The sequence below is a fragment of the Erpetoichthys calabaricus genome, chromosome 1, assembly GCF_900747795.2.
Source record: "Erpetoichthys calabaricus chromosome 1, fErpCal1.3, whole genome shotgun sequence".
Lineage (NCBI taxonomy): Eukaryota > Metazoa > Chordata > Cladistia > Polypteriformes > Polypteridae > Erpetoichthys > Erpetoichthys calabaricus.
This window is the reverse complement of record NC_041394.2, coordinates 32836823-32864516: the sequence shown is the minus strand read 5'-3', so window position 1 is coordinate 32864516 and position 27694 is coordinate 32836823. Positions and strand designations below refer to the sequence as shown.

Below are 27694 nucleotides of genomic sequence, written 5' to 3'. Positions count from 1 at the left end.
ATAGATAGATAGATAGATAGATAGATAGATAGATTATGAAAGGCACTATATAATAGATAGATAGATAGATAGATATGAAGCAAATATTTAATAGATAGATAGATAGATAGATAGATAGAATATGAAAGGCACTATATAATAGATAGATAGATAGATAGAATATGAAAGGCACTATATAATAGATAGATAGATAGATAGATAGAATATGAAAGGCACTATATAATAGATAGCTAGAATATGAAAGGCACTATATAATAGATAGATAGATAGATAGATAGATAGATAGATAGATAGAATATGAAAGGCACTATATAATAGATAGATAGATAGATAGATGTTTTATTTTTCTGTGTTGTATCTTTTAGTCACAGTACATTTATAATTATTATATAGTCACTAAACTAGCGCTGTTGTTGGGTCCGGCAGATGACCGCTCTCACTTCCTACTGTATTTACTGTATGCATATTCTGGGACTGCAGTGGGCTGGCGCCCAGCCTGGGGTTTGTTTCCTGCCTTGCGCCCTGTGTTGGCTGGGATTGGCTCCAGCAGACCCCTGTGACCCTGTATTAGGATATAGCGGGTTGGATAATGGATGGATGGATATTCTGGGAGTCATGACCTTTGGGGCCCCATGTGCCTCTCTCCTGAAGAATTTCCAGGCACATTTGGAGATGAAGTCATTTCCAATGAACAGCACAATCCAAATTGCAGAACAATACTAATCAAAACGGTCAGCTGTTTATTCATTCTACTTGAGTCAGTCACTTGCATAATTTTGAGAGTTCATGTAGTTATCAGTGTAGCTTTACTTTCAGATACATTTGAAGTTTCTGTGAGAAGTCAAATCAGTTCAAATATGATAAACCAGGGTGAGTTTCAGTTATCTACGTTTGTTTGCAGTGGCTGGCGTCCCACCCCAGCAGGCTCCTGCCTTACACCTGTCATTGCTGCTTCCTGATCAGGAGAACTCTGGAATAGAAAAAGCAGCAAATGAAAGGCGAGGGAGGGCACTACCAGGAATGCTCTTAGAAATAAAGGTGACAGAGTGGCTCTTCAGAGCAATGCCATAGGGGAACCATTTCTGGTTTCCAAAAGAGGCATTTATGTGAAGGTTCCAAAAAGAACCATTTGTTTAGATCAGTATCAGGCTCCATACATATCCACTGTCATGCACGCACACATGTTTGATTGCATAAACATTATGATTTTTTTTTTTTTACCTAGAGAACCAAGTAGTGTGATAGACAGTCGGCTTTATGTTATTTTGGAAGAATTAAGTGGACAGGACTGGCAAGCTTTGTTGGCCTGAATGACCTGTTCTCATCCAGATTGTTCTAATGTGTCTCAGAGTATCTCCTTTGCAGCTCATCACAGGTACACAATTCCTTGCCGAGTTAAGAGAGGGTGCTGTCTCCGACAGTCTCATCTTTTCTCCCCTCTGCTGCATTAAGCAGATGCCCCTTCAGGACTACTGACTTCACCACTTCCAGCCCAAACCTGACACATTTAGGTGTCGGCATCTCATTTGGACCCAGACTTGTCAAAGGACAGAGCTCTCCGTGAAAGATCTGCTCTCAAAAAGTCACCAGCCTTAAGAAGCCAAGAAGACTGCATTGTAGTTTTGTGTTCTTGTACTGCCATTTTGATTTAAAACTCTTTGGAATTATAAAAGGCTGGCCCAGCCGGAATCCCAGCACTTTTTGCGTCCCATCCACACCATGAATACATGGTAACAGAATAGTGCGATATACAGTGCATAATGACAACGTGAAAAAAGTTTACTTGAGATTTTTGCAAATTTATTAAAAATAAAAAAATTGAGAAAGCACATGTACATAAGTATTCACAGCCTTTGCCATGAAGCTCAAAATTGAGCTCTGGTGCATCCTGTTTCCCCTGATCATCCTTGAGATGTTTCTGCAGCTTAATTGGAGTCCACCTGTGGTAAATTCAGTTGACTGGACATGATTTGGAAAGGCACACGCCCGTCTATATAAGGTCCCACAGTTGACAGTTCATGTCAGAGCACAAACCAAGCATGAAGTCAAAGGAATTGTCTGTAGACCTCTGAGACAGGATTGTCTTGAGGCACAAATCTGGGGAAGGTTACAGAAAAATTTCTACTGCTTTGAAGGTCCCAATGAGCACAGTGATGGTCACTCTGTCAGAGCTCCAGAGGTCCTCTCTGGAGAGAGGAGAACCTTCCAGAAGGACAACCATCTCTGCAGCAATCCACCAATCAGGTCTGTATGGTAGAGTGGCCAGACGGAAGCCACTCCTTAGTAAAAGGCACATGGCAGCCCACCCGGAGTTTGCCAAAAGGCACCTGAAGGACTCTCAGACCATGAGAAAGAAAATTCTCTGATCTGATGAGACAAAGATTGAACTCTTTGGTGTGAATGCCAGGCATCACGTTTGGAGAAAACCAGGCACCGCTCATGGTGGTGGTAGCATCATGCTGTGGGGATGTTTTTCAGCGGCAGGAACTGGGAGACTAGTCAGGATAAAGGGAAAGATGACTGCAGCAATGTACAGAGACAACCTGGATGAAAACCTGCTCCAGAGCGCTCTTGACCTCAGACTGGGGTGACGGTTCATCTTTCAGCAGGACAACGACCCTAAGCACACAGCCAAGATATCAAAGGAGTGGCTTCAGGACAACTCTGTGAATGTCCTTGAGTGGCCCAGCCAGAGCCCAGACTTGAATCCGATTGAACATCTCTGGAGAGATCTTAAAAATGGCTGTGCACCGACGCTACCCATCCAACCTGATGGAGCTTGAGAGGGGCTGCAAAGAGGAATGGGTGAAACTGGCCAAGGATAGGTGTGCCAAGCTTGTGGCATCATATTCAAAAAGACTTGAGGCTGTAATTGTTGCCAAAGGTGCATCGACAAAGTATTGAGCAAAGGCTGTGAATACTTATGTACATGGGATTTCTCAGTTTTTTTAATTTTAATAAATTTGCAAAAACCTCCAGTAAACTTTTTCATGTTGTCATTATGGGGTGTTGTGTGTAGAATTCTGAGGAAAAAAATGAATTTAATCCATTTTGGAATAAGGCTGTAACATAACAAAAGGTGGAAAAAGTGATGTGCTGTGAATACTTTCCGAATGCACTGTACATGGGCTCCTGATTTTAAAAGGATACAATAACACAGGTTAGGTTTGGGCTTTCTTGATCTGTTAGGTAACCTTCCATACTTTAAAAATTTCTGTTTTGTCCACATATTAAGAACCTTTTCCAAGCCCAAAAGACCAGCTTCACATGCAAAACATCCTTCCCAGAATTAAATTATTGTTTGTCAAGCAACAGCTCTACAAGGAATCACACAAACCAGTAAAGTGCCATTAAAGAACCAGGGTATAAAGAGTGTAACTGGTTTTCTAAGAATTACAGTGGGTAGTAATTTTACTGAATTGCACAACACAACAGAGTCAATAAATATGTAAGTTTTAAAAGTGACAATTGCTTATATGCACTGCAGTCTTATACAGGGGTGGCTCATACCTCCTTCATTGACGCTATAAAGCCATCTTCACATAGTAACTTTAATTACTTGGGCACTGGAGGATTTAAATGTGTACATTCAGCCAGTAAAGATGTCAACATATTTTGTCTTCATTGCTTCATTTTCTTTTCAAGCCCTCCTCACAAATGTATCCATAGATGAGCAAACGTTAAAGATGGGTGGTAGGAGTTCAGCATTGTTATGGGGATATCATCCACTACCTCAGGGCACGGGACAATACAATGGCATTCTAGACTGGGAGACAACAGCCTTTTATCTACACGACTTCATACGGTCTTCTCATTTCATGTGATTATGCAGACCACCTGTTTCAAAGCCTGGCAATCAGACCCCCCTGTTTCGAAACAGATCCTGGGAAAGAAATAACACGTGAAATCTGCTTTGTAAAAGCCAAAAGGGAGTCTGCTCTTAGGGTAGACCGCATGGGCAAAAATCAAGCCGAGGATTTGAAGCCTCGTTTCTCTCAGTGTTTTAAAATGTCACACTCCGGTACACTCAGCCGGCCCAGCGACACTAGAGGTACAAGCGCTTTCTGTCTGTTTGTAATTAGGGCAGACAATAACACAGCCGCATTTATCTCCAGTTGTCTGGCATGTTTTAAAATGCATATATGCAGTCTTGAGCAGAAACAGCGACAGGTGCCCATGTGCGTGTGTGTGTTTGGGGGAGGGCTATGCTGACCTGGGGGGGGGGGGGGGGGGTAAAGGGCGACGGTATGAAAATGATCTATGAGTAATCAGCCTGCTAGCATGCCATGATCTGTCTCTGGGGGTCTCCATCCTGAACAGGGCAATTGTGCCGGACAGAGTCACAGCTGCTGTTTCTTGCATTCTCTGATAAAATCTACAAAGAGGCCGCTGCACATCTTTTTTTTTTTCTGTTTTCCATGTGAGTTTTGGTTGGGGGTGATGGAGATAAGGGAAGGGTCCATGTATGATTTTCAGCAAGGCTAAAACCTTCTTAATAAGTCTGCTATTTTAATGACACTATCCGTCGGTAAAGGGTAAGGCATATTCCATTGTCCTTTCCAGATTCCAGCACCTTTCCTTTCCTGTTTCCCATGAAAGCAGCCCCCCTGCTTCATCTGAGATGCCTTCCAGTTTTCTGCACTCTGTGATGTATGTAAAAGTTGAATTTACTAACTTTATCGTGAATATGCTGTGTTGTCAATCTTTCTTTTACTTAGAATCTTTGAAAGTGTGCACCATAGTTTCTATTCTCTTTTTAATATACATTGAGGACGTGTGGAAAGAGTACAGGTTGGGGGGCATGCACTGGTACAGCGCATTGCTGCACTCACCACACAACAAAACAGCTTGGAATCCCAGTTGGCAACACCCCAGGCAAACACGCGGTTCAGAGCCACCCTCTTGAAATTACCACTTATCTGCTGCAGGCAGGTGTTATGTGAGCGACCCCTTGGCCTGGTCCAGCTGCTCGAGTCCTCAGGATCCTATGAGCTGGATCACCCTCAGGGAATCACAACACTTGGCCGTAGTGCCGTAACTGACGCTCCTTCACAATGCAGGTGATGCGCCTCATTCGGGACTCTGAGAGCATACACTCATTCGACCCAAAGCCTCTCTGAAGAGACACAGTACCAAAGGAGTCAAATCTTCATCTCAGGTCACTGGATAGCTCCAATGTGTTGCAAACATATAACAAAACAGGAAGCATCAGGACTGTAAAGACTTGGACCTTCATCCTTTTGCACAGATAAAGGGACCTCCACACATCCCTTTCCAGCAGAACACAGGCTTTCATGCAGTGGGAAACACTTCCCAAATCATTTCCTACAGCACAGTACCAAAGCACAGCAATGCACCACTCTTCCTTCTTTGGCTTCTCTCTCTTTGTCTTTGCCTCCACTCCTCCACCAGCAAGCATTGTCTTCTCCCTCCCAACTCTGGCTGTTGGAGCAGTGGCATCTGCTTTCTTTTATGTTGCACCTGGGAGTATTCCAGTGGGCCATTGGCGTGGTCTGGAAGCACTCCCGGGTGAGGTGGAAGCCCAACGACGTAGGGGCTCTGCAGCTCCTGCAGAACTCCCTTGTGGCACCCATGGGACCCAACAAGGCTGTGCCGAACTCCAGCTCCCGTGAAGCCTTGTGGAAGTCCGTGGTGCTGCAGCAACACAGGGTTGCTGCCTTCTAGCTTTCCAGGGGGGATAATGCCCTGTGAACGCTCTCTCCCTCAGTCCTTCTTTATGAAGGCGTCCTAGCCAGGTAAGGGCCCTGGCCTTCCACTACTATATATGTATATACACACACACACAATACTTGTACATAATTTGAGCAGTTTACCATGTACTTCTGTGTGCATCTATCATTGTGTATTTTATTCCCCCCAGTTTTCTTGCATATCATTTTCTGATGAATTCCAACAGTGTGTAGTATACTTTATAAAAATCAATCAAAATATCATGCTTGAAACCTAACTAACTAAAAAATGTGCCAGTGAGTATCCTGCCCTTCGGCTCATGCTCAGGTCACTTAGGGAGGGGACATTCCCAATATTCTTTCCCTATGTGTGAGGTAATTGCTTTTGCAGGAAGTCAGGCTCAATTCACCACCGGCAAACAGGAACTAATGAGGCAAGACGTGGATTCCTCCTGAGGGACTCTTTAAGGAGCATTGTGAAATGGAGAATGTGTCATAACACAATCCAATATCAGCCCATTCTCCAGTTCCACAGCAGCGTGGGAAAACAAGTGTATGAAGTTCTACACACAATATGGTGTGCAATATTATGTGAGACAGCAGCTGCACTTCCCGTGAAGGGCTCAGCAGTTGGACATCAGTTGAAATGTTATGAGTGCCGTGCCGCAGAGCCTAACGTTTTTAAAGGGGTCAAAATAGCCTTAAGTCAGGAGTTTCCTCTATACAGGTGTAGTTCTAGTGTTAATGAAGCAATTTATGGCTCCGCGCACTCAGAGTTAAAACTAAACATACAAGTGTTTTACATGGAACAGAGTATAAGCTGGTGTAGGTATAGTAAAGGTTGATTCATACAATCATAACACCTCACCTCGATGTGGAAGAGCAAAGCCTATTACCAGATAAGCTTAAGAAACCCCTCAACCCACATATTAGACAGCAAACAGCGGCGTCACATGGACACTCCCATACACACGACTGAAGCCCAGAGAACAGGATCTCCATACGTGCTCACAGGCCTTGATCATCACACGTTATTCCACATCATAAACAAAAAGTCTAATCAAGAACAATTTTTTTTTTTGGTTCTTTATTTCTTGTATTAGGAATTTGTTAGTTTTTGCATACCCCTTGGGGTCAGAGCGCAGGGTCAGCCATTGTACAGGAGCAATTTCAGGTTAAGGGTCTTTCTCAAGGGCCCAGCAGAGTAGGATCTCTTTTGGCAGTGACTTGAACCGGCAACCTTCTGGATACCAGCGCAGATCCTTAGCCTCAGAGCCACCACTCCGCCCCAAATTGCTATGCATAGCATGATACCATTATCAGTGTTCAGGCTCCAATATACACGGAGCACATTATACATTTGGTATCGCACATGTGGACCAGTGTCATTGAGGGAAGACACAAAACATGGTCAGAGAAATCATTTTCTTCCATGTCCTTACACATGTGGCCCCACATACTAAGATAGGCACTTAGTTCTATAGTGATATCGGATGACTAGAGTCAGAGAATTAATCTCTTTAGAAGTCAGAATTCATTTCCATGAGATGATTCTGAGATGTCACCTTCATCTTATTTTACAGGAGCTGTACCTTCTCCCACAGTGGACAAGTGCCATTAAGTTCCATTATCCACGATGAACTTGTAAGGGTTTCTCAGCAGCAAAATCTGATGTCTAATCATGCATTTACGAGTTGATTTGAAATTTTTGTGGAAGACTCCAACAAATAAAATTGTGAATGCCGGACGATTCAAAGCCATGCTGTATACAACCGTTTGGATATGACTTGGCGCCCTAAAATATTTAATCTGGTGTCATCTAGATAATCTGCAATATACCTTCCCACATTGTGTATGTTTTGTTTGCTATGTACAAAGCGATTGTGCTGACAATGGCTGATGTATAGTAAAATCTTTATGTTATAAAGCTCTTTCACAAAACAACAAAATCACAAGGAGCTTGAAAGGAAACAAAAAACATCATTTAACCAAAGCCAATGCCACACTGCGTAACTTCTAGTTGGAGGTGATGTCAGACTTGACAGCTGTTGATGATCTCGTCTTCGGAGTAGGAAATAAAATAGAATGAAAATTAGATGACTATGTGAGGACTTTCCAACACAGTTTCATGTTTACAAAATATCACAAGCTCACCCCCTTTTCCGATTACCAATAATATGCCAACTAATGGAGCTCGTGCCCATGTGATGACGAGTTCAGTGGCAAATATGGCCCTTTTTTCTGTCCTGTGGTGACACATAAATGCGCAACATTGGATAAGCGAGCCTCTCTTCAGTTTGCCTGTATCTAAGAAAGGCATTAATCTGATGCAGTTAGTTCAGAATGCAGCGGCAAGAATCTTAATCAGAAAAGAGAATCCGAGAATTCTTGATCAGAATTGAAGAGGATCCTGTGAAAAGGATCAGAAGCTTTACATTTCTTGGAGTTATAATCAGTGATATCCTGAAATGGGTAAAACATTTTAGCTATTGTCAACGAAAAGCTTTCACTTCAATAAGCACTTAAGAAAGTCTCCATCTACTGTATGTTCACCAATTTCAAAAAGTGCAGAATGAAGTCCATTTTCACGTGGTCCTTAACATCCTAGTATGGCACCTGCTCAGCTGGAAATCACAACGGACTGATGAGTGTGGTAAAGTTGGTATGGAATATTTTCTCCACACAGGTGTCTTTGCTTCAGGGAATATACAACACAGACAACGGAATTATCACAGAAAAACACAATCAGCTCAGTATCAAGCATTACAGGATGAGACTATTAACAAAATTACACAAGACTATACATATATTACATCATAAAATAATGCAACCAACCAAACTCAAGCAAGTGAAATGTAAAACAAAGACAGTAGAGTGTTTTTTTTTTTTTTATGATAATGGTTTCCAAATCAGGGAACCCTGCCTAATGACTGATAGCAAACTCCGTGTAGAAAACATAGCTTTGGAAAACTGATGGAAGACTGAAGTTTAACTTGACACTTTTCTCCTTCAGTACCTTCAAGACAGACTTGTGAAAGAGCAATGTCTCCACTGCATTGTGCTCTTTTATGTTGCATAATAGAGCTACCTGTCCTTGCAGACCTTTTAATTAACTTTTCTGAGCCAGTCTTCTTCATTTTATATGTAATATAAAAAACAAGCAAGGAAAAATAAATATGATTTGATTATTGAGGGGCATCTAAAAGCAATGACACCATATACAGTCATATGAAAAAGTTTGGGAACCCTTCTTAATTCCTTGGATTTTTGTGTATCATTGGCTGAGCTTTCAAAGTAGCAACTTCCTTTTAATATATGACATGCCTTATGGAAACAGTAGTATTTCAGCAGTGACATTAAGTTTATTGGATTAACAGAAAATATGCATCATAACAAAATTAGACAGGTGCTTAAATTTGGGCACCCCAACAGAGATATGACATCAATACTTAGTTGAGCCTCCTTTGCAAATATAACAGACACCTCCTATAGCCTTTGATGAGCGTCTGGATGGAGGAATTTTTGACCATTCTTCATACAAAATCCCTCCAGTTCAGTTAAATTTGATGGCTGCCGAGCATGGACAGCCTGCTTCAAATCATCCCATAGATTTTCGATGATATTCAAGTCAGGGGACTGTGACGGCCATTCCAGAACATTGTACTTCTCGCTCTGTGTGAATGCCTTTGTAGATTTCAAACTGTGTTTTGGGTGATTGTCTTGTTGAAGTTACACAGGGGTTGGATATTCCTACTTTGTGACTGATGCTTGAACATTATCCTGAAGAATTTGTTGATATTAGGTGAATTCATCCGCCCCTCGACTTTAAAAAAGACCCCAGTCCCTGAACTAGCCCCACAGCATGATGGAACCTCCACCAAATTTGACAGGAGGTAGCAGGTGTTTTTCTTGGACTGCGGAGTTCTTGTTCAGCCATGTAAAGTGCTTTTTGTTATGACCAAATAACTAAATTTTTGTCTCATCAGTCCAAAGCACTTTGTTCCAAAATGAATGTGGCTTGTCTAAGCGTACAAGAAGCGACTGTTTGTGGTGCGAGTGCAGAAAGGGCTTCTTTCTCATCACCCTGCCATACAGATGTTCTTTGTGCAAATTGTGCTGAATTGTAGAACGATGTACAGATACACCATCTGCAGCAAGATATTGTTGCAGGTCGTTGCAGGTGATCTGTGGGTTGTCTGTAACCATTCTCACAATCCTGCGCATATGCCGCTCCTGTATTTTTCTTGGCCTGGCAGACCTGCTGGGTTTAACAGCAGCTGTGCCTGTGGCCTTCCATTTCCCGATTCCATTCCTTACAGTTGAAACTGACAGTTTAAACCTCTGAGATAGCTTTTTGTAGCCTTCTCCTAAACCATGAGACTGAACAATATTTGTTTTCACATCTTTTGAGAGTTGCTTTGAGGATCCCATGCTTGTCAAAGGGAAGCACAACTTGTAATTGACCACCTTAAATACCTTTTCTCATGCTTGGACACACCTGTCTATGAAGTTCAAGGCTTAATGAGCTAATCCAACCAATTTGGTGTTGCAAGTAATCAGTATTGAGCAGTAACAGGCATTCAAACCAGCAAAATTACAAGGGGTCCCAAATTTTTGCACAGCCAGTTTTTCACACTTCATACAACTAAATACTGCTTCACTAAAAATCTTTGTTCGGAAAACACCCCAGTACTCAGATGTTCCTAGAAAATGAAAGACATACCACTGTTATCTTTTTTTATTGAAAGTAAAGTATTATGCAGACTGAGAAGGGTTCCCAAACTTTTTCATATGACTGTAATTCTTCAAATCTTACCGTTTAAAAATGATTGAATCCATTATACCACAAATTTGATAACATCGGTATGTATCCGAGTCTAAAACAATTTAGAAAGGAACAAGATTACATTTTTTAACAGACTGATATAAAGCTATTAAAATCAATTTGCATTATTCATGAAGACAATGAGACAAAAACATTCATAAACTGCAAATGTACACACCAAGCAACTTATCTGGCGAACTGTCCAAGAAAAGTCAACATCAAGATCTATAAAACACAATCCACACAGAGGTTCTACGCTCGCACCTTTCTTATAATTTACTTATTTGGTTTATGTCTTGACCAGAGTACCCAACTTACAATATTTGAGGAACAGTTACATTTCTTTTGATTTTCCTACTGGAGCCAGGCAGATGAAGTGACTTGCTCATGGTCACACAGGTTCAGAAGCGGGATATGAACTTGCAACTTCAAACCCTGAAGTTCAAAGCCCTAATCACCATGTCAGACTGTCTTTCATGAATGTACAGTATACTACCTGCCTCGCAAGCGACTAAAGTTAATGGAATTTTAACAAGTATTCTGCCTTATGAAGGACAAAACCCATCTTTCTTAAGCATCAGAATTGTTTGAATTTAAATATACTCTTAAATTACTTGGCTGTGGTTGTCACCAACATGTTTTATCTTGGTGAAATGGAATCTGAAGAAAAGAAAAACACAGCCTTTGTGGTTTAATCTCTGTCGCTCAATCAATATACAACCTTGAACAAGTAAGTCACTTAGCCTGTATTCTAAACGTCCCAAAACATACATGTATTTCTGTTAAAAAATACCTAAGCTTGCAAGCCAGTTATATCTAGCATTCCAACATTGACTAGAGGGCCTTCATACTGCTGCTTTTGTTTTTATGGTTCAAGAACATATCTTCATTCGTGAATTATCCTAAATAAACAACAAAGAGAATGCGTTATATATGCTATAAAAAAAGCTTGAAGAGAGTAATTTTGAAATATTTAATAATTACATATATTATTACTAGTGCTAATCATATAAGAAAATATCCAAAATAAAAAGAATAGTAACATCAAAAATGTGACTCATTTTATAAGGCAATAACTGAGACAAATGAAGACAGACAAAATAATAGAAGTGGTTGACATCTAAAGTTATTGAAAAATCTTCATATGTCTCCATGATTGCGAGTTATTAAACATAACAGCTCTATCAGTGCTTATCTCCAAGAGGTGTTCAGAACAAACCAGATACGTATTACAGAATGACAACCACCAAATATGGTCAAACAAGTGACTTCAGATAGAAGATAACGGTTTCAGTGCAGATTCAGTGAACAAAGTGAATCATTCTAAGACAGGGTGTAATGAGATCACTGTATTTGATTATAAACTATTTAATCATAGTGTACCCTTGTTCTAGAACCTTCTTCCAGTACACACACTAGTGCTGTACCTTGCAAAACTATTAGGGCCCTTTACTGACTAGGTAATTGTACTGAAATTTTGTAGTTATTTTTACTTCAAAGAATTGAAACACAAAAATTACACTTTTTTGTTTTAAATTTGACATTACTGTACGTTAGGGGCAAAAAAGTAAATATGCTGATGCCTATGTACTTAATCCCCGTTATTGAAGTTCTGAGTTTATAGAGCTAAGAAAAATATTGCCTATTGTTGACAAAATTGGTTTCCACCAGCAAATCAAAACATAACTGTAGAATTTTCTGGATAAAAAAAATCCAAGTTAAGGGATTATAAATAAAATTATGAATGTGAAAGTCAGCTCTGCAAATGAAAACTACAGAACATTACAATCAAGTCAGATAAAATACAAATGTACAAATTAGGAAGAGTACAAAACAATATCCAAATATATGGATCTTTCATTGGGCATTATTGATTCTATTAGTGGAAGCTACTGCTGGATATAGAATGTCCCTTAAATAAATCTGTGCAAAAAGTGAGACTTGTGAGTGGCCAACAATCACTGTGAAGGAGTCAGAAATGTTCTGTAGCACAGAATAGATCAAAAGTACACCAGTCAACCATAGCAAGAGCTAGCTGTACGTAAGAAAGACTTGTAAGGGAAGATGGCAAAAAAGAAATTGTTAAAGAACTATGAATAAGCACATGTGAGGGTTTCCAAAAAGCATGACATTGGCATCTGTGATATAAGAAAATGATTTGTGGTCAGGGGTGACCAAGGTAGAGCTTTTTTGGCCAAAGTTCAGAGATATACTGTATGTATGGTAGAAATAAAACACTGCATACACTTTGGAAAACACTAATGTCTGTGAAGTACAATGGTGGCAGTTTTACTGTATGCTGTGTGGTTGCTTTTCATTAGCAGGGACTAGTTATCTAGTTGTGTAAAATGCAGTAACTGCAAGAGAACTTGTTTCAGTCTGCTAAAAAACTGAAACTTTGTCACATGTCTCTTTCAGCAAGACAGTGATTTTGAACAAAAGGCCAAAGCAATCTTGGAATGGCTCAAAGACAAAAAGGTGAATGTCCCACAATGACAAGACCCAATCTCAATTTGACAGTGAAAATGGTGGCACACATCTGAGTAACCTGAACAACTGGGAACAAATCTGTCTGGAAGAAAGGGCCAAAATCACTACTGAATAGTGTGAAAAAGCAAGTACAAACTTACCTCCAAAAGACTCATTGTTGCAAAATATGTCTTTAACACACATTTAGGTGTGGGGGTGAAATTTTCACAGCATATTTTTTTCCTTTCAATTTGTCTAATAGAAAACAAATATATTTCAGTGCTTTGAAATTAAAAGTAAAACTAGAGCAGAATTTCAGCATTGTTATTTATATTCAGTAAAACTGATAGTAGTCCTCACTAACATCTCTGTTAAATTGATTGTACAGCATAATGTCTTTAGAATAAAAGCAAAAACATACACAACATGGCTAATGTGTGTGTGTGTGGGTACCCATGTGGCTGTATGCAACAAGGATGGCCAGCACAGGACTTGATTCAGTACAACTTACTGTGGCTTACCTTTATGCAGCAAGGGCATTCTAAGCAGGGCTTACATTCTACACATATCTCCTTACAGCTTTGAGTTGGGAAAATGTCCTTAGGATTGTTTTTGTAAAGCCCAGATCTTCAGTGTCATTATCTTTTTAACATTCATCTCCAACGATCTGTTTTGAATTATTTTCCTTTTTTTGTATAGTAACAGTAAATGTTTTTTGTATGCAGGGGTCCGAGCATTCTTCATGCAAGAAACAAAACAAATTAGCCATAGAGAGTCACAAGGTCTTTATTTAAAGAGCAATGCAAAAAAAAAAAAAAAAAAAAAAAAAAAAAAAAATTGGATTCTCCTATTGTACTACTAATTATGTTTAAATACTGCTTTACTTGAAATAAATACAAAAATAATGGGGTTCACAGGTTGTGTACTTCAGGAGAAACATGTTCCTTCTTTTACATAATTCTGCTACAACCTGTCTTTAAAACAGACCTGTATTTATTACGCACAGCACCAAAACAAAGCAAGAAGTCCCTTTACAAACAGTAGAAGAATGGTAAAAAGAAGAGACTGCACTCTGTTTTTCTTCTATGTTTAAAATAGCTCCCACTGAACAAATCAAAGTTTATTCGCCTTTCAGTTAGGTTAGGATGTAGCTCAATTTCCATCTTATTTTAGCCAGGGCCCAATTTTTTTTGGACTTAAAAAGTAACAAATGTGACAAGGATAATAATTTCCAGAATGGATACTAAATTATTTGTTGAAGGAAGTTGCCCACAACAGCCATTCCATTTGTAGACTGTCCATGAAAATGGAGACTGAAAATGTGTCACTGTTGTTTTGATCTAGGCCAGAAACGTCCTGTAATAGTACTTAGTGACAAGCCTTGTTGTTTATGTCGAGAAAGTTCAGAGATTCTGTGCTCTTCTTCCTATTAAAAAAAAAACAAAAAAACAGCAAGCTCAATACATGAATTGAGTTTATTTATTTAACGCCATTAAAATATCATCTACCAAAAAAAAGACATTTGCTTCACAAATTCAGTATAGATACAAACATTTTAGTGGGTGTTTTATTGAGCATACATTCAAAAAAGTTTGTGAACCCTTTGGTATTTTCTGGGTTCCTGCATTAGTGGTTTGTAAAATGCAATGTAATTTTAATCTAGTTAAATATAAATAAAACATATTGCCTTTATTGTGACCAATGGCTGCAGCAATCTGTTCAAAAAAGCTGTTCACCCTTTTTAAACTTATTTTCATATTTTCCTTTTTTATCAATTCATTGCAAACTCCATTTTAAAAAAGGCTGGTAATTTGTGAGTGCTTCTTTAAAAACTCATTATACTTGAAATAGCAAGTTAAACCCCTCATAATGTATGTGCTCCCCAATCTGCTTGATAATTGGTAAGTGCTTCTTCAACTGGCCATTCCTTGAGGAGACCATAATAACAGACAGTGGTTGCCACACAGAATGCAATAAATTAAGGTCAAGACAATTATTACACTACAACCTATGATAATAACCTAAACTATTTTTTACCCATTGGCTACAAAAATAGAGAATTTAAAAGGCTTTAGACCCTCCCTGCTCATCACAGAAATCCATTAAATGCCAAAGTTCATTTAGCTTAAATGAACATGCATTAAATAAAACTGAAAACAAAATTTTCCAAATAATCTCCTAAATGCTCGACTGGTCTGGGGTGCGTTTCCCAAATGCATCATAACACTAAGATCATCATAAACTTCATCTTAAGATTAAATCATTAATTTATGATCGTTTCTCAAAACCATTTGCAAAAATAATTTACAGTAGATAATGTGAAAATAAATTAGAGGCGATACCCAAGGGTTTTGTGCTGTAGGATTGGGGACTCTTAGAGACAGGAGGTAAATAATGATTTATTAAAAAAAGAGGCCGCCAAAATAAAAATGAAATTTGTGAAATTCTTATCAACCCTAAAATAAAAGAGAAAAAAAATCCACATGTTGCCAAGCATGTAAGCCAATACCATCAAATCAAAATCATTCTACGTTTTGAATTACAGAATTATTATAAATAAAACACATCAGAAGCACTGAATGCTCACAAGATAGTTGCCTGTAACGAAGGTGACCAAATTCAAATCATTCAAATTAAAATGTCTACAACTTTAGTGCATGATGGCATCCAAACTGATTTTTTCTTTCTTTTTCTTTAAAAATTTGCTATTTACTCTGTGATCAAAAGTATAAAACTCAGAATCTGGTCATTTATCAACACAGAAACACTGTTTCTACCATTAGCTACATCAACAGGATCTTTGATAACAGGACTGATAGGAGAGACACTTGATTCATGAGATTACTGATGCTCCTGACTATCAGTTTGTGTTTGTGTGTTTTGACTGTTCTGCCTTGGATCCTATTCTCATGTTGCCTTTTTGTAACCAGGCTGAAATTGTCACAGATGTTCTTACCCTACTTACCAGCAGGATAGGAGAGTAGCAGGAAAAAGCACAATAATGAAATGTGATCTGACTTGTGTAACTTACTGCAACCTGAGTAATGAAGCTTAGCAAGTAATATAGTGGGGAAAAAAAGTATTTAGTCAGCCACCAATTGTGCAAGTCTTCCCACTTAAAAAGATGAGAGGCCTGTAATTTTCATCATAGGTATACCTCAACTGTGAGTGACAAAATGAGAAAAAAAATCCAGAAAATCACACTGTCTGGTTTTTAAAGAATTTATTTGCAAATTATGGTGGAAAATAAGTATTTGGTCACCTACAAAGAAGCAAGATTTCTGGCTCTCATAGACCTGTAACTTCTTCTGTAAGAGGCTCCTCTGTCCTCCACTCGTTACCTGTATTAATGGCACCTGTTTGAACTCGTTATCTATATAAAAGACACCTGTCCACAACCTCAAACAGTCACACTCCAAACTCCACTATGGCCAAGACCAAAGAGCTGTCAAACAAAATTGTAGACCTGCACCAGGCTGGGAAGACTGAATCTGCAATAGGTAAGCAGCTTGGTGTGAAGAAATCAACTGTGGGAGCAATTATTAGAAAATGGAAGACATACAAGACCACTGATAATCTCCCTCGATCTGGGGCTCCACGCAAGATCTCACCCCGTGGGTTCAAAATGATCACAAGAACGGTGAGCAAAAATCCCAGAACCACACGGGGGACCTAGTGAATGACCTGCAGAGAGCTGGGACCAAAGTAACAAAGGCTACCATCAGTAACAAACTACGCCGCCAGGGACTCAAATTCTCCAGTGCCAGAAGTGTCCCCCTGCTTAAGCCAGTACATGTGCAGGCCCGTCTGAAGTTTGCTAGAGAGCATTTGGATGATCCAGAAGAGGAATAAAACCAAAATAGAACTTTTCGGTAAAAACTCTTCTCGTCGTGTTTGGAGGAGAAAGAATGCTGAGTTGCATCCAAAGAACACCATACCTACTGTAAAGCATGGGGGTGGAAACATCATGCTTTGGGGCTGTTTTTCTGCAAAGGGACCAGGACGACTGATCCGTGTAAAGGAAAGAATGAATGGGGCCATGTATTGTCAGATTTTGAGTGAAAACCTCCTTCCATCAGCAAGGGCATTGAAGATGAAACATGACGGTCTTTCATCATGACAATGATCCCAAACACACCGCCCTTGTAATGAAGGAGTGGCTTCGTAAGAAGCATTTCAAGGTCCTGGAGTGGCCTAGCCAGTCTCCAGATCTAAACCCCATAGAAAATCTTTGGAGGGAGTTGAAAGTCAGTGTTGCCCAGTGACAGCCCCAAAACATCACTGCTCTAGAGGAGATCTGCATGGAGGAATGGGCCAAAATACCAGCAACAGTGTGTGAAAACCTTGTGAAGACTTACAGAAAACGTTTGACCTCTGTCATTGCCAACAAAGGGTATATAACAAAGTATTGAGATGAACTTTTGTTATTGACCAAATACTTCTTTTCCACCATAATTTGCAAATAAATTCTTCAAAAATCAGACAATGTGATTTTCTGGATTTTTCTTTTCTCATTTTGTCTCTCATAGTTGAGGTATATCTATGATGAAAATTACAGGCCTCTCTCATCTTTGTAAGTGGGAGAACTTGCACAATTGGTGGCTGACTAAATACTTTTTTGCCCCACTGTAAATACATTTACATTGTACGGTCCTAGTGATAGTGGCAGGCCAGCACATCTAGCATAATAGTACTAGGAGGTTCTAAGAAGTCCTGGTATTAAAGGAAAAAAGGGATGATACTCTGAAGAGTAAAACGCAGAAGTGCTGGTACTGCATACTGATGAGTACTGGTCCACTTCAAGCACTGATCTGAACTAAAGTAGCATGTTAAATTCATCGTAATCTGTGTGCTCTTATTTGTTAATTGCCAAGTACTTCTTAAACTGGCTACCCCTTGTACTAACCACTGACAGTCAGTAGTTGGCACACAGGATAAATTTAATGTAACACATTTAGAATACAGAGATTGCTTCATGAGAAATCGTTCATTACTGATGAAGCACTTATTGCTCAAGTGACATTTTCCTGCTTCATTTTAGTTGTCTCCCTTGTTAAGATTTTGGACCCTTAATTGCTTAATTTAATGTTACACAGCTGTATTCATTGTTTTAATTACTCCTTATTAGCAATAAAATGCAAACGGCAAAGGAACCAGCAGTTCTACATTTAGCTTGTCTCCATTTTCACCTGTGTGTATTCATCATTCAGTATTTGGTGTAATTAAGTACTCAGAAGGAAACTGAAGAGAAAGTGAAGAACTGAAAATTATTCATCCATAGTATGTTTCAAATCACTTGGATGATACGTGTATCATTAGATGGGGAAATAAATTATGATTTCAGAATGAACTAACATGGTAGAGTTAAAACACTATCAAGCCAAGAAATTATTGGTGAGAATTGGCTTCTAATTAAGCAACTTGGTTGGAAGAAAAAATACATACAAATAACATCACTTCAAGAGAAAACCACCATATCAACAAACTAATTAAAAAGGTAGGCTCAGTTATGAGACACAGTCTTAATCCCCTCAAGGTAGTACTGGAGGATAAAATGAAACCAAAACAGTGCAATTATGAAAAATGCTGCACAACCCCAGTCTCAAAAACTAAGTTCTTTAGAAGCATGTAAAGAAACTCTACTAGGGCTTCTTTATGTAAATGGAACTACATCTTTATAATGCCTCACAGTGACTGCTCTTTTTATCTTTAGCCAAGTCAGATATTTTCTTTCTCTTCATTCATGCTATTGTGTACTTAAAAGGGGTTTGTTTGCCATAATATAATATTTATTTATTGAATTTTATTAAAAAGCCTCAGGGGATTAAAAAAAAAAAAAAAAAAAAAATCTATCTAGTTACTTTACAGATTGAGATAATCTAAATGGTTATATACTGTTGTCATTTTTATTATTGTATATTGCTGAAACATTTTGAACAACATTTGGTTAATATTTAACCTCTTTGTTCAATAAACTTTTATTAAGTCAAATTAGAAAAGAACTTATTAAAGTAACCCAACAGAACCTATTGAAAGCAGCATCAAATGACTTCTGTGGTCAGTGAAGGAAAAGTAATTCTGAACTATGTAAAATAGTATAGATCAGAAGTATGATCTTAACATGCATACAGACTCAAGCCAAAAAAAAAAAAAAATGCAAGCTATTCCTTAAGTTATGAAATGGTTGACATTGTGCACCACTTTGTTTACCTGAGCAAGCTGTTCCTGTCTCTTTTTGAATGCTTCTATTGGATCCTTTTCCAATGCATAATTCTCCAACACCATTCTTACATCTTCTACACCACTAATGGCAATTGCTGCAAGAGTATAGTAAATTTACATTAAACAAACAGATACAAGAAAGTGAATGAATAATTGTCAGAATGGATTAAAGTTACTGTAAAGTCTAAAAAGCTCTAGTTAATCTTTTGTCTACATCAGGGGTTCTCAACATGTATTAAACCGAAGACCACAACTCTTCTTGTCAAGAGATTAAGTGGACCACATAATATCAAAAAGTATTCTTGAAAGGAACACTAAATGGTAGTCTGATACATAACCCAGATCACAGATACTTACTTGGTAATGACATCAATATTTGTTTAAATTTTTTTTTAGGTAAAGTTTTCAAAATATAGCCCAATAAAGAATAGAAATGAACAAAGAGAAACTAGAATAACAATAGCTTTCTAAATAAAATCATTAACTTTTTATAAATAAAAAATGCTTATGTTAATGAAATTTCTGATGTGGACTAGAGGAGATCAGATCTTTACAATCAAATGACAAGTGAGTGATAGCAAATCAAACTTCTGACTGCAGAGAACAGTCCAGGAGTGTTGATGGAGAAGTATAGAGAATGCCAGAAGGAGTTGCATTGCGTGTTTGTGGCATATGAAAGCATATGACAGGGTTCCTCGAGAGGAGTTGTGGTATTGTATGAGGAAGTTGGGAGTGGCAGAGAAGTACATAAGAGTTTTACAGGATATGTACGAGGGAAGTGTGACAGTGGTGAGGTCTGCGGTAGGAGTGACAGATGCATTCAAGGTCGAGGTGGGATTATATCAGGGATCGGCTCTGAGCCCTTTCTTATTTGCAATGGTGATGGACAGGTTGCCAGACAAAATTAGACAGGAGTCCCCGTGGACAATGATGTTTGCTGATGACATTGTGATCTGTAGCGATAGTAGGGAGCAGGTTGAGGAGACCCTGGAGAGTTGGAGATATGCTCTAGAGAGGAGAGGAATGAAGGTCAGTAAGAACAAGACAGAATACATATGTGTAAATGAGAGGGAGGTCAGTGGAATGGTGAGGATACAGAGAGTAGAGTTGGCAAAGGTGGATGAGTTTAAATACTTGGGATCAACAGTACAGAGTAATGAGGATTGTGGAAGAGAGGTGAAAAGGAGTGCAGGCAGGGTAGAATGGGTGGAGAAAAATGTCAGGAGTAATTTGTGACAGATGGGTATCAGCAAGAGTGAAAGGGAAGGTCTACAGGACGGTAGTGAGACCAGCTATGTTATATGGGTTGGAGACGGTGGCACTGACCAGAAAGCAGGAGACAGAGCTGGAATAGCAGAGTTAAAGGATGCTAAGATTTGCACTGGGTGTGATAAGGATGGATAGGATTAGAAAGGAGTACATTAGAGGGTCAGTTCAAGTTGGACGGTTGGAAGACAGTGAGAGAGGCTAGATTGCGTTGGTTTGGACATGTGCAGAGGAGAGATGCTAAGTATATTGGGAGAAGGGTGCCAAGGGTAGAGCTGCCAGGGAAGAGGAAGGCCTAAGAGAAGGTTTATGGATGTGGTGAGAGAGGACATGCAGGTGATGGGTGTAACAGAACAAGATGCAGAGGACAAAGATATGGAAGAAGATGATCTGCTGTGGCAACTCCTAACGGAAGCAGCTGAAAGAAGTAGAACAAATGCACATGCATAAAATCAGGGTTGCTGTTAGCAGTGTCATTAAATATAAGGCACAAACACAACTGCCATCTTCAAGCCACAAACACTTGTTTTAGGTGTTCATCTTTTAATATTTTGACTCTCAGACGTGGAATGCACCATCTCTTGAATCCTGTGACGCCCTCCTCTTTTGCATTTTTCCTTCTACCTGTCTGTCAGTTGCATTTTACGGTCATGGTACATGAGTTAAAAAAAAAAGAAAAAAAAAAAAAAGAAACAAAGGCCACACACAAAAGGCACCTGTGGGGTATTATAAAATGCTTTAATAAAATGAGTTGAAAGACACACAAATTACAAGAACTTTTATATATAGAAGCACAGTGTGATACCGAGGTTGGTGATTTTAGAGAATTTTCTTTGATTACTATGTATTCAATGGGGTGGTTAAATTTATACATTATTTGCACATATATAAACACACTCACACAAGCACACACACACACACACACACACACAAAAATACACATTGCCAACAGATCCTTATTGACAAAAATATTTTTTGCTCCTCATATAATCAGGGCTACTTTTATTGACAATTAAGTTATGAATGACATGACTGATGTCTAAAACTTGGTACACTTTATAATCAGTTCGCCAATGACTTAAGTAATTGATTTATAGAACAAATGTGCAGTATGCTTTATAGTAAGCTTAAGCACTCATACTCACTTTTAAGAAATGCTGCAAGATCATAGAGAGTGCGGTCTTCTGAACTACCATCCCATTTCTGAAGAGCTAGACCATTGAAGGGTTGTAGGCTGAATGCTTCCTTCTTACAATCAATCACAATAACCTTAGAAGCATCTCTGTTCAAACAGGACACATCCTACAAATATAATATTCAAAACAAAACATGAAATATTCAGTATTATCCTCTAGTAAAAAACACCAATCCGGAAGGGTCACAGTAGATTAAGGCATTTGGTCCAACCAGTTTCTTAATTTAAATTAATCACTGCTGTTAAATTAACTTCTTGTTTAATAAGATACTTCACTGGAACTGTCCACAGCCTCACAAACAAAAACAAAAAAAAAATTAAAAATGTACAGTTTATTGATGCACTAAATTCTGTTTTTCACCAAATAAAACATGTAGCACTAGGACACTCGGCCTCTATATACCTTCATAGTACCTCAAACTTGATCCAAACTAAATGCATGCATATCACCACATTTTTGTTTACAAAAAAAAGAAAGCATTGCTAATCACATATATGGTGATTTATAATGAACCCATGGCCCCTCAATGTGCAGCAGAAATTGTATTCATGTGTGTTAGTTACTGTTATCACTTATTGTGGGTTTGTGCACGGATAGTTTTTTATTCTGTTAAATGCATTTTGTGATTGCCTGGGTCATTTATGAAGACAATATTTATTTTATTTCAAAAGGGAAACAAATGTTATTGCTAATACTGCGTTACTATTTTGTTTTATGCACTCTGAGATAAGCAATGGTCAGATATGACCAAAATATTTATTTTATTTTTCAAAAGTGGGAAAAAAAGTATTGTTACAACCCCAGATTCTGATTAATTATAGCTTATTTTTTTAATGCACTTTTTGATGCCCATGTGTCAGATGTGACCAAATTTGAAAGGCAAACAATGAATAAATATTATTTTCCCAATATGTTCATTTATGTTGGTTTAAAATTTCTTACTATCTGCTGCTTACTGGCCACTGAAAATGTCTGGCCTAGCTACATTTCTTGGTTTGAAAAAATGGCCCAACTGAATTTATAATTGAGTATCTCTCCCCTTCATCATTTATATGTATAAACAAGCACATTAGATTGAACATACAATACAGTAAAACACATTAGGTCTCTTAATATCAACCTAAACACTGCTGCTGACCAGGTGCTTCCCTTTATGGCTACAATCTACTCATTTTCAAATGGATACTTCAATCTGGACAATTCCACCATCTTACAAAGGGCCAGAGGTGGGTAGAGTAGCCAAAAATTGTACTCAAGCAAGAGTAGCGTTACTTCAAAATAATATTACTCAAGTAGAAGTAAAAAGTAGTCATCCAAAAAATTACTCAAGTAAGAGTAAAAAAAGTATTTGGTGAAAAGACTACTCAAGTACTAAGTAATTGTTTTATCATAATAAATGATTTATTTTTTAGAAATGTTGTAATAAGACAGACAAAAATATAAAATAATGTGCAAATTCTGCTATTTCCAAATAATAAAATAATAAATTAGTAAAAATTAAAATTTTTACAAAATAAAAATGCACAAATAACACAAAGTTCCAAATCTCAGTTTTTCACAACAAAGCTTTTGAAGCCAATACCTACAGTAGGTAACATGTATGTTTGAATAGCGCAAATTACTTACAGTGACAAGATATACTGTACAGTGACAGTATAATACTGCATATTCACTTGCCCTCCAAATAGCACATCTGATAAAAAATAACATTAGAACAATGCAGCTTGTGCACATACAAGAAGTCTCACTTTACCCTGACTATGTGTCTGGGCATGTTTGGTTAAAACGTGCTTGTTCTTTACTCAGTGAAGTGATGGTTAAACTTCAGCAGGAGTTGGCTCTCATTTTTCATTTATTCTTTCTTTCCCTGTCCGCTGTCTGTGAGGAGTTAGTGCCGCTATGCCATCACAGTTTGTGTGTGGTCATGTGACTGCATGGCTATGTCCGATTTGTGAAATGGAGCCATGTGATTATTGTTGCTACGTCTGATTGGTGAAACAGTCATGCAGTAGATCCACTGGCGGCTTCTCTCTGGCAAAAATATAGCGTATATAATGGAAAAAAGTAACGATTTGAGTGTTGCCCAATGTAGCGGAGTAATAGTAGTGTTTCTTCTTCACAAATGTACTCAAGCAAAAGTATAGTGCAGTAAAACTACTCTTAGAAGTAAATTTTTTTTAAAAACGTTACTCAAGTAAATGTAACTCGTTACTACCCACTTCTGCAAAGGGCTCATCATCTCAAGATAATGACACTAATTTCAGTTTACTCCAGTGGCCTAAACAGCCTTAAGATCTCAATCCAATATCGGGAGGAGGTAAATCTTGAGATTTGCAAAAGCAGTGTGTGGCCAAAGACTCATGATGCTTGTTCGTGACACACATATATACATATGACTGTGTGTCACATAATAAGTCAATAAAACAAGTCAAACTCCACACTGCAAAAATGCATAAACAAAAATTAAATTGAAATTGGGATATTGGCTCTTACCCAAAGGGGTAAGAAAAATTATGTGAGAAGATTTCTAAATTGGCCCTAGTGTGTGCTTGGTGTGTGGGTGTGCTTGTGTGTGTCCTGCGGTGGGTTGGCACCCTGCCCGGGATTGGTTCCCTGCCTTGTGCCCTGTGTTGGCTGGGATTGGCTCCGGCAGACCCCCGTGACCCTGTGTTCGGATTCAGCGGGTTGGAAAATGGATGGATGGATGGATTTCTAAAGCAAGCTAAAAAATCATAAATACATTTTTTTTTGATTAGTCAGTAATTCTTACAATGAGGAAAACAATATTTAATGTTATGGTATAAATACTTTTCCCTTGCTCAGATTTAATTTTTTGCAGTGTAAATAATGTGGATGGCATATTTTGTGCTGAAGTAAGAAAGACAGAAGTAATGTGTGCGGCTGATAGAAGAGATACACGTAGACTTTTGCCTTTTATTAACCTATGTGAAGCTTAAGGTTTTTAAGTAATTTGTTATACAGTCAATAATCTATCCAACATTTGTCTGCATGTAATTATTATTATTATTCAATATTTTGTTTGGCACCTTTATTCTAACTACACAGGCAGATTAAGTAACTTGCTGAAAATTCCACTGTTAGTGGGCTATGTGCATGACTTGGGCCAGCAACCTTGTAGTTGAAAGTCCAGTGCCTCAGTCACTTCCCTATATTGCCTAATAAGTACATTATTATTATTAACAAAGACAGTTTGCTAGGATGTGGTTAGGGATAAAGGCAGATGATCATTTGCAGCCTGTTTGTCAAAAGTAACGATATTAAGTGTTGTTAATATGTACTGTAAACCACTTTCCTATAATGTAGCAGCTTAAAAGAATCATCTGTATTTCATTATCATGCTAAAGTACCCTTTCAGAAAGAATTACGTAATAAAAAAATCAATATAAGGGGCTCTTTTTCGAAAATAAGGTTTACCCCCGTGTCATTAGATTCAAATGTAAAATAATTTCTCAGAAGAATTTTGCAATTTTTACCAATGCTGGAAATTTTTGTTCCTGTCAAACCCACCCATCAATTCTCTACACAGCTTTTTCCAGCGGAAAGGATACATGCATAGCTCTCTTTTTTAACATGTTTGGTACCACTCAATAGTACTGAACTTGCAATTAAGTTCGATAAAATTTTTTTTTTTTTTTAGTGGTACCATAATATATTGTTAAAGTGTCAATACATATCACAGTATACAACTCTTATGTACCTTGTCATAGACAAGATATGACACACTATAACCCAATCCCCAATTCCATTCCCATAAGCAAAAAATCTAGAGTGTTCTCCAACTTCTCGTATTTGTAGAGATTATACATTAATTGTATGAATATATCAACTTACGAAACAAAACATGTACCCATTCAAATTTCAAGCTTATTTGATAGTTCTTTTACCTGATTAGACACATTTCCAATCTGTGTTTGTACCATGTAATTTCTTTGCATTGTCGATAAGTTAAATAACAGTTAAAAATAATATGTGCAATGTAGTTAATAAACTGTTACTAAATAAGATGAATAATGTTTTCTTGGTATGTGTATTAATGCTGCAGCATATTCTTACCTATTTGGTTCATTCTTTAACTGTAGCACTGTACTGACCTCTGAAGGAACTTTTTCAGGAGGATAATAATACAAGGCCATGAAATTGTGGAAGTGCACTAAGAGCAGGATGGTGAATTAATCTAATGGAGTAAACATTGTCTGTCATCAGACCACAGCCTACCTAGGCATTTGTGGTATAGACTCGTTAATAAATTATTGGCAACAATCATGGGATACATTAGGGATGACATGGACTAACATTCATGTGCTGCACTTTAAATACTGTATTGACTCCAGGTACTGAGATTGTGCACATCCTGAACTTCATTTTTATTTTGGGTCAACTCTTTACATTGATTAAACTCATAACTGGTTAAGTGAAAAATCACAATAATCTTCCATACTATTATAAGCACTAAAGTTAGTTCTATCTGTATATCTATGTCCTAATACAGAAGTAAACATGATTGGTCTCATGCCTCTGTCTTGTTATTCAATGAAGCTGCAGGAACAGACATGGAATAAAAATGTCACGTAGCACAAAAAAAGTTTAATTAATGGAACATAAATGTAAGGCTAATACAATACTGTGTCTACAGGATGATCATGACTGGTCCAGTTGGTTTGGAAGAGGGGTGGTTGTGGATGGGGGAAGGAAAAGATCCTCAGGGCGCACGGCTGCTGCTGTTAATTGACACACGAATCATAGATGCTTTGTGTCCAGCTGCCCACACTAAACATCACCCTCCTACACAGTCATGCATGGACTTAGCATGCACCAGATGGACTGGGACGCTAGGAAAGGTCAGTCCAGTCCCTCAAGGTATATCAACAAGCGGTATTGAGGGCATGGGAACCAAGGAGGGGTAAACTAAAAAAAAAAAAAAAAAAAAAATTGTGACACTCTCTCCCAGCATCCCAATAAATTAGTGGCATCTGCTCACTTAAGACCCCCTTGTTCATCATAACAGAGCAAATCACTGCAATCCCTAGAGAACTAAGGGGGCATGCTTCATTTAGGAACCTTCACTCTCAGTACAGAAAATGATTTCAAACATTTCAAATCTCATGTATACTGTGCCAGACACATTAAAATGACTATTTCAAATCTATAGGCAACAGAATTTAGAGATAGGTAAAAAACAAAAAAAACAAAACAAAAATGAACAAGTTATATAATAAAGATACTGTCTATGTAAATACATCAAATGTCACATTAATGATACAAAACAAACAACATAAAAAAGTATCAGAAAAAGGAATAATTAGCAAACTTTTTAGGAAGGAAAACCACCTGACTCTTCAGATTAAAATTTTGGCAAACAAATATACTTTAGGACATGCTTTACATTTACTGAACTTTTTCTCCCCCCCTCGAATTTCAAGTCAACAACCTCAACAAGAAAATAAACAATTATATCAGGCAATGTGTTGCGTATTGATCAGCACATGCAAGTAAGAATTTAACTATATCCAACAGACATGACAAAAATGATACTATGTACATATTCTAATAAGACACAATCATATGAAAGCATTCTTCCACTTGTCCTTTTTAACATTCTTTTTACTGCTTTCTTGAATTGTGTACATCATAGAACATAAGAAATTTAACAAACAAGTCGAGAGCACAATTGGAGACCTTCATGTTCATTTGTTCTTTTAACACCACATTAAAATAAATAAATAAATAAATAGGGAGTGGTCTCCCCTAGACTTTCTGGTATACTCAGATATAGAGATGGATATTTGAGGAGTAAACCACAAGAGAATGATTATATTTTGCACATTAAATAACCATTAACAACAAATAAAACACATTTTATAATAATTGTTCAATATATTGTTAAAGTTGAATAAAATCGGACTCTGCAGCTGCATGAATAAAAAAGTACCACTTCTGGTTAGCGAAAAAACAGTAGCTCAAAAGATGATAGAAATCTACGTTTTGCACCTAGTACTTGAATGCAA

The 27694-nt window shown here is 37.9% G+C and overlaps 1 protein-coding gene across 1 annotated transcript in view; it reads right to left on the bottom strand.

The window, feature by feature from the left end:
- Positions 1–13754: 13754 nt before the first annotated feature.
- Positions 13755–27694, bottom strand: part of timm50 (translocase of inner mitochondrial membrane 50 homolog (S. cerevisiae)) — a 67038-nt gene continuing 53098 nt past the window's right edge. Inside the window, exons 9-11 of the mRNA XM_028797463.2 lie at positions 21618–21774; positions 19195–19301; positions 13755–14410 (exon numbers count right to left, since the gene is read on the bottom strand). Coding sequence (XP_028653296.1) covers positions 14309–14410; positions 19195–19301; positions 21618–21774 — 366 coding nt within the window. The 3' untranslated portion in view covers positions 13755–14308. The remainder of the gene's footprint in view (positions 14411–19194; positions 19302–21617; positions 21775–27694) is intronic.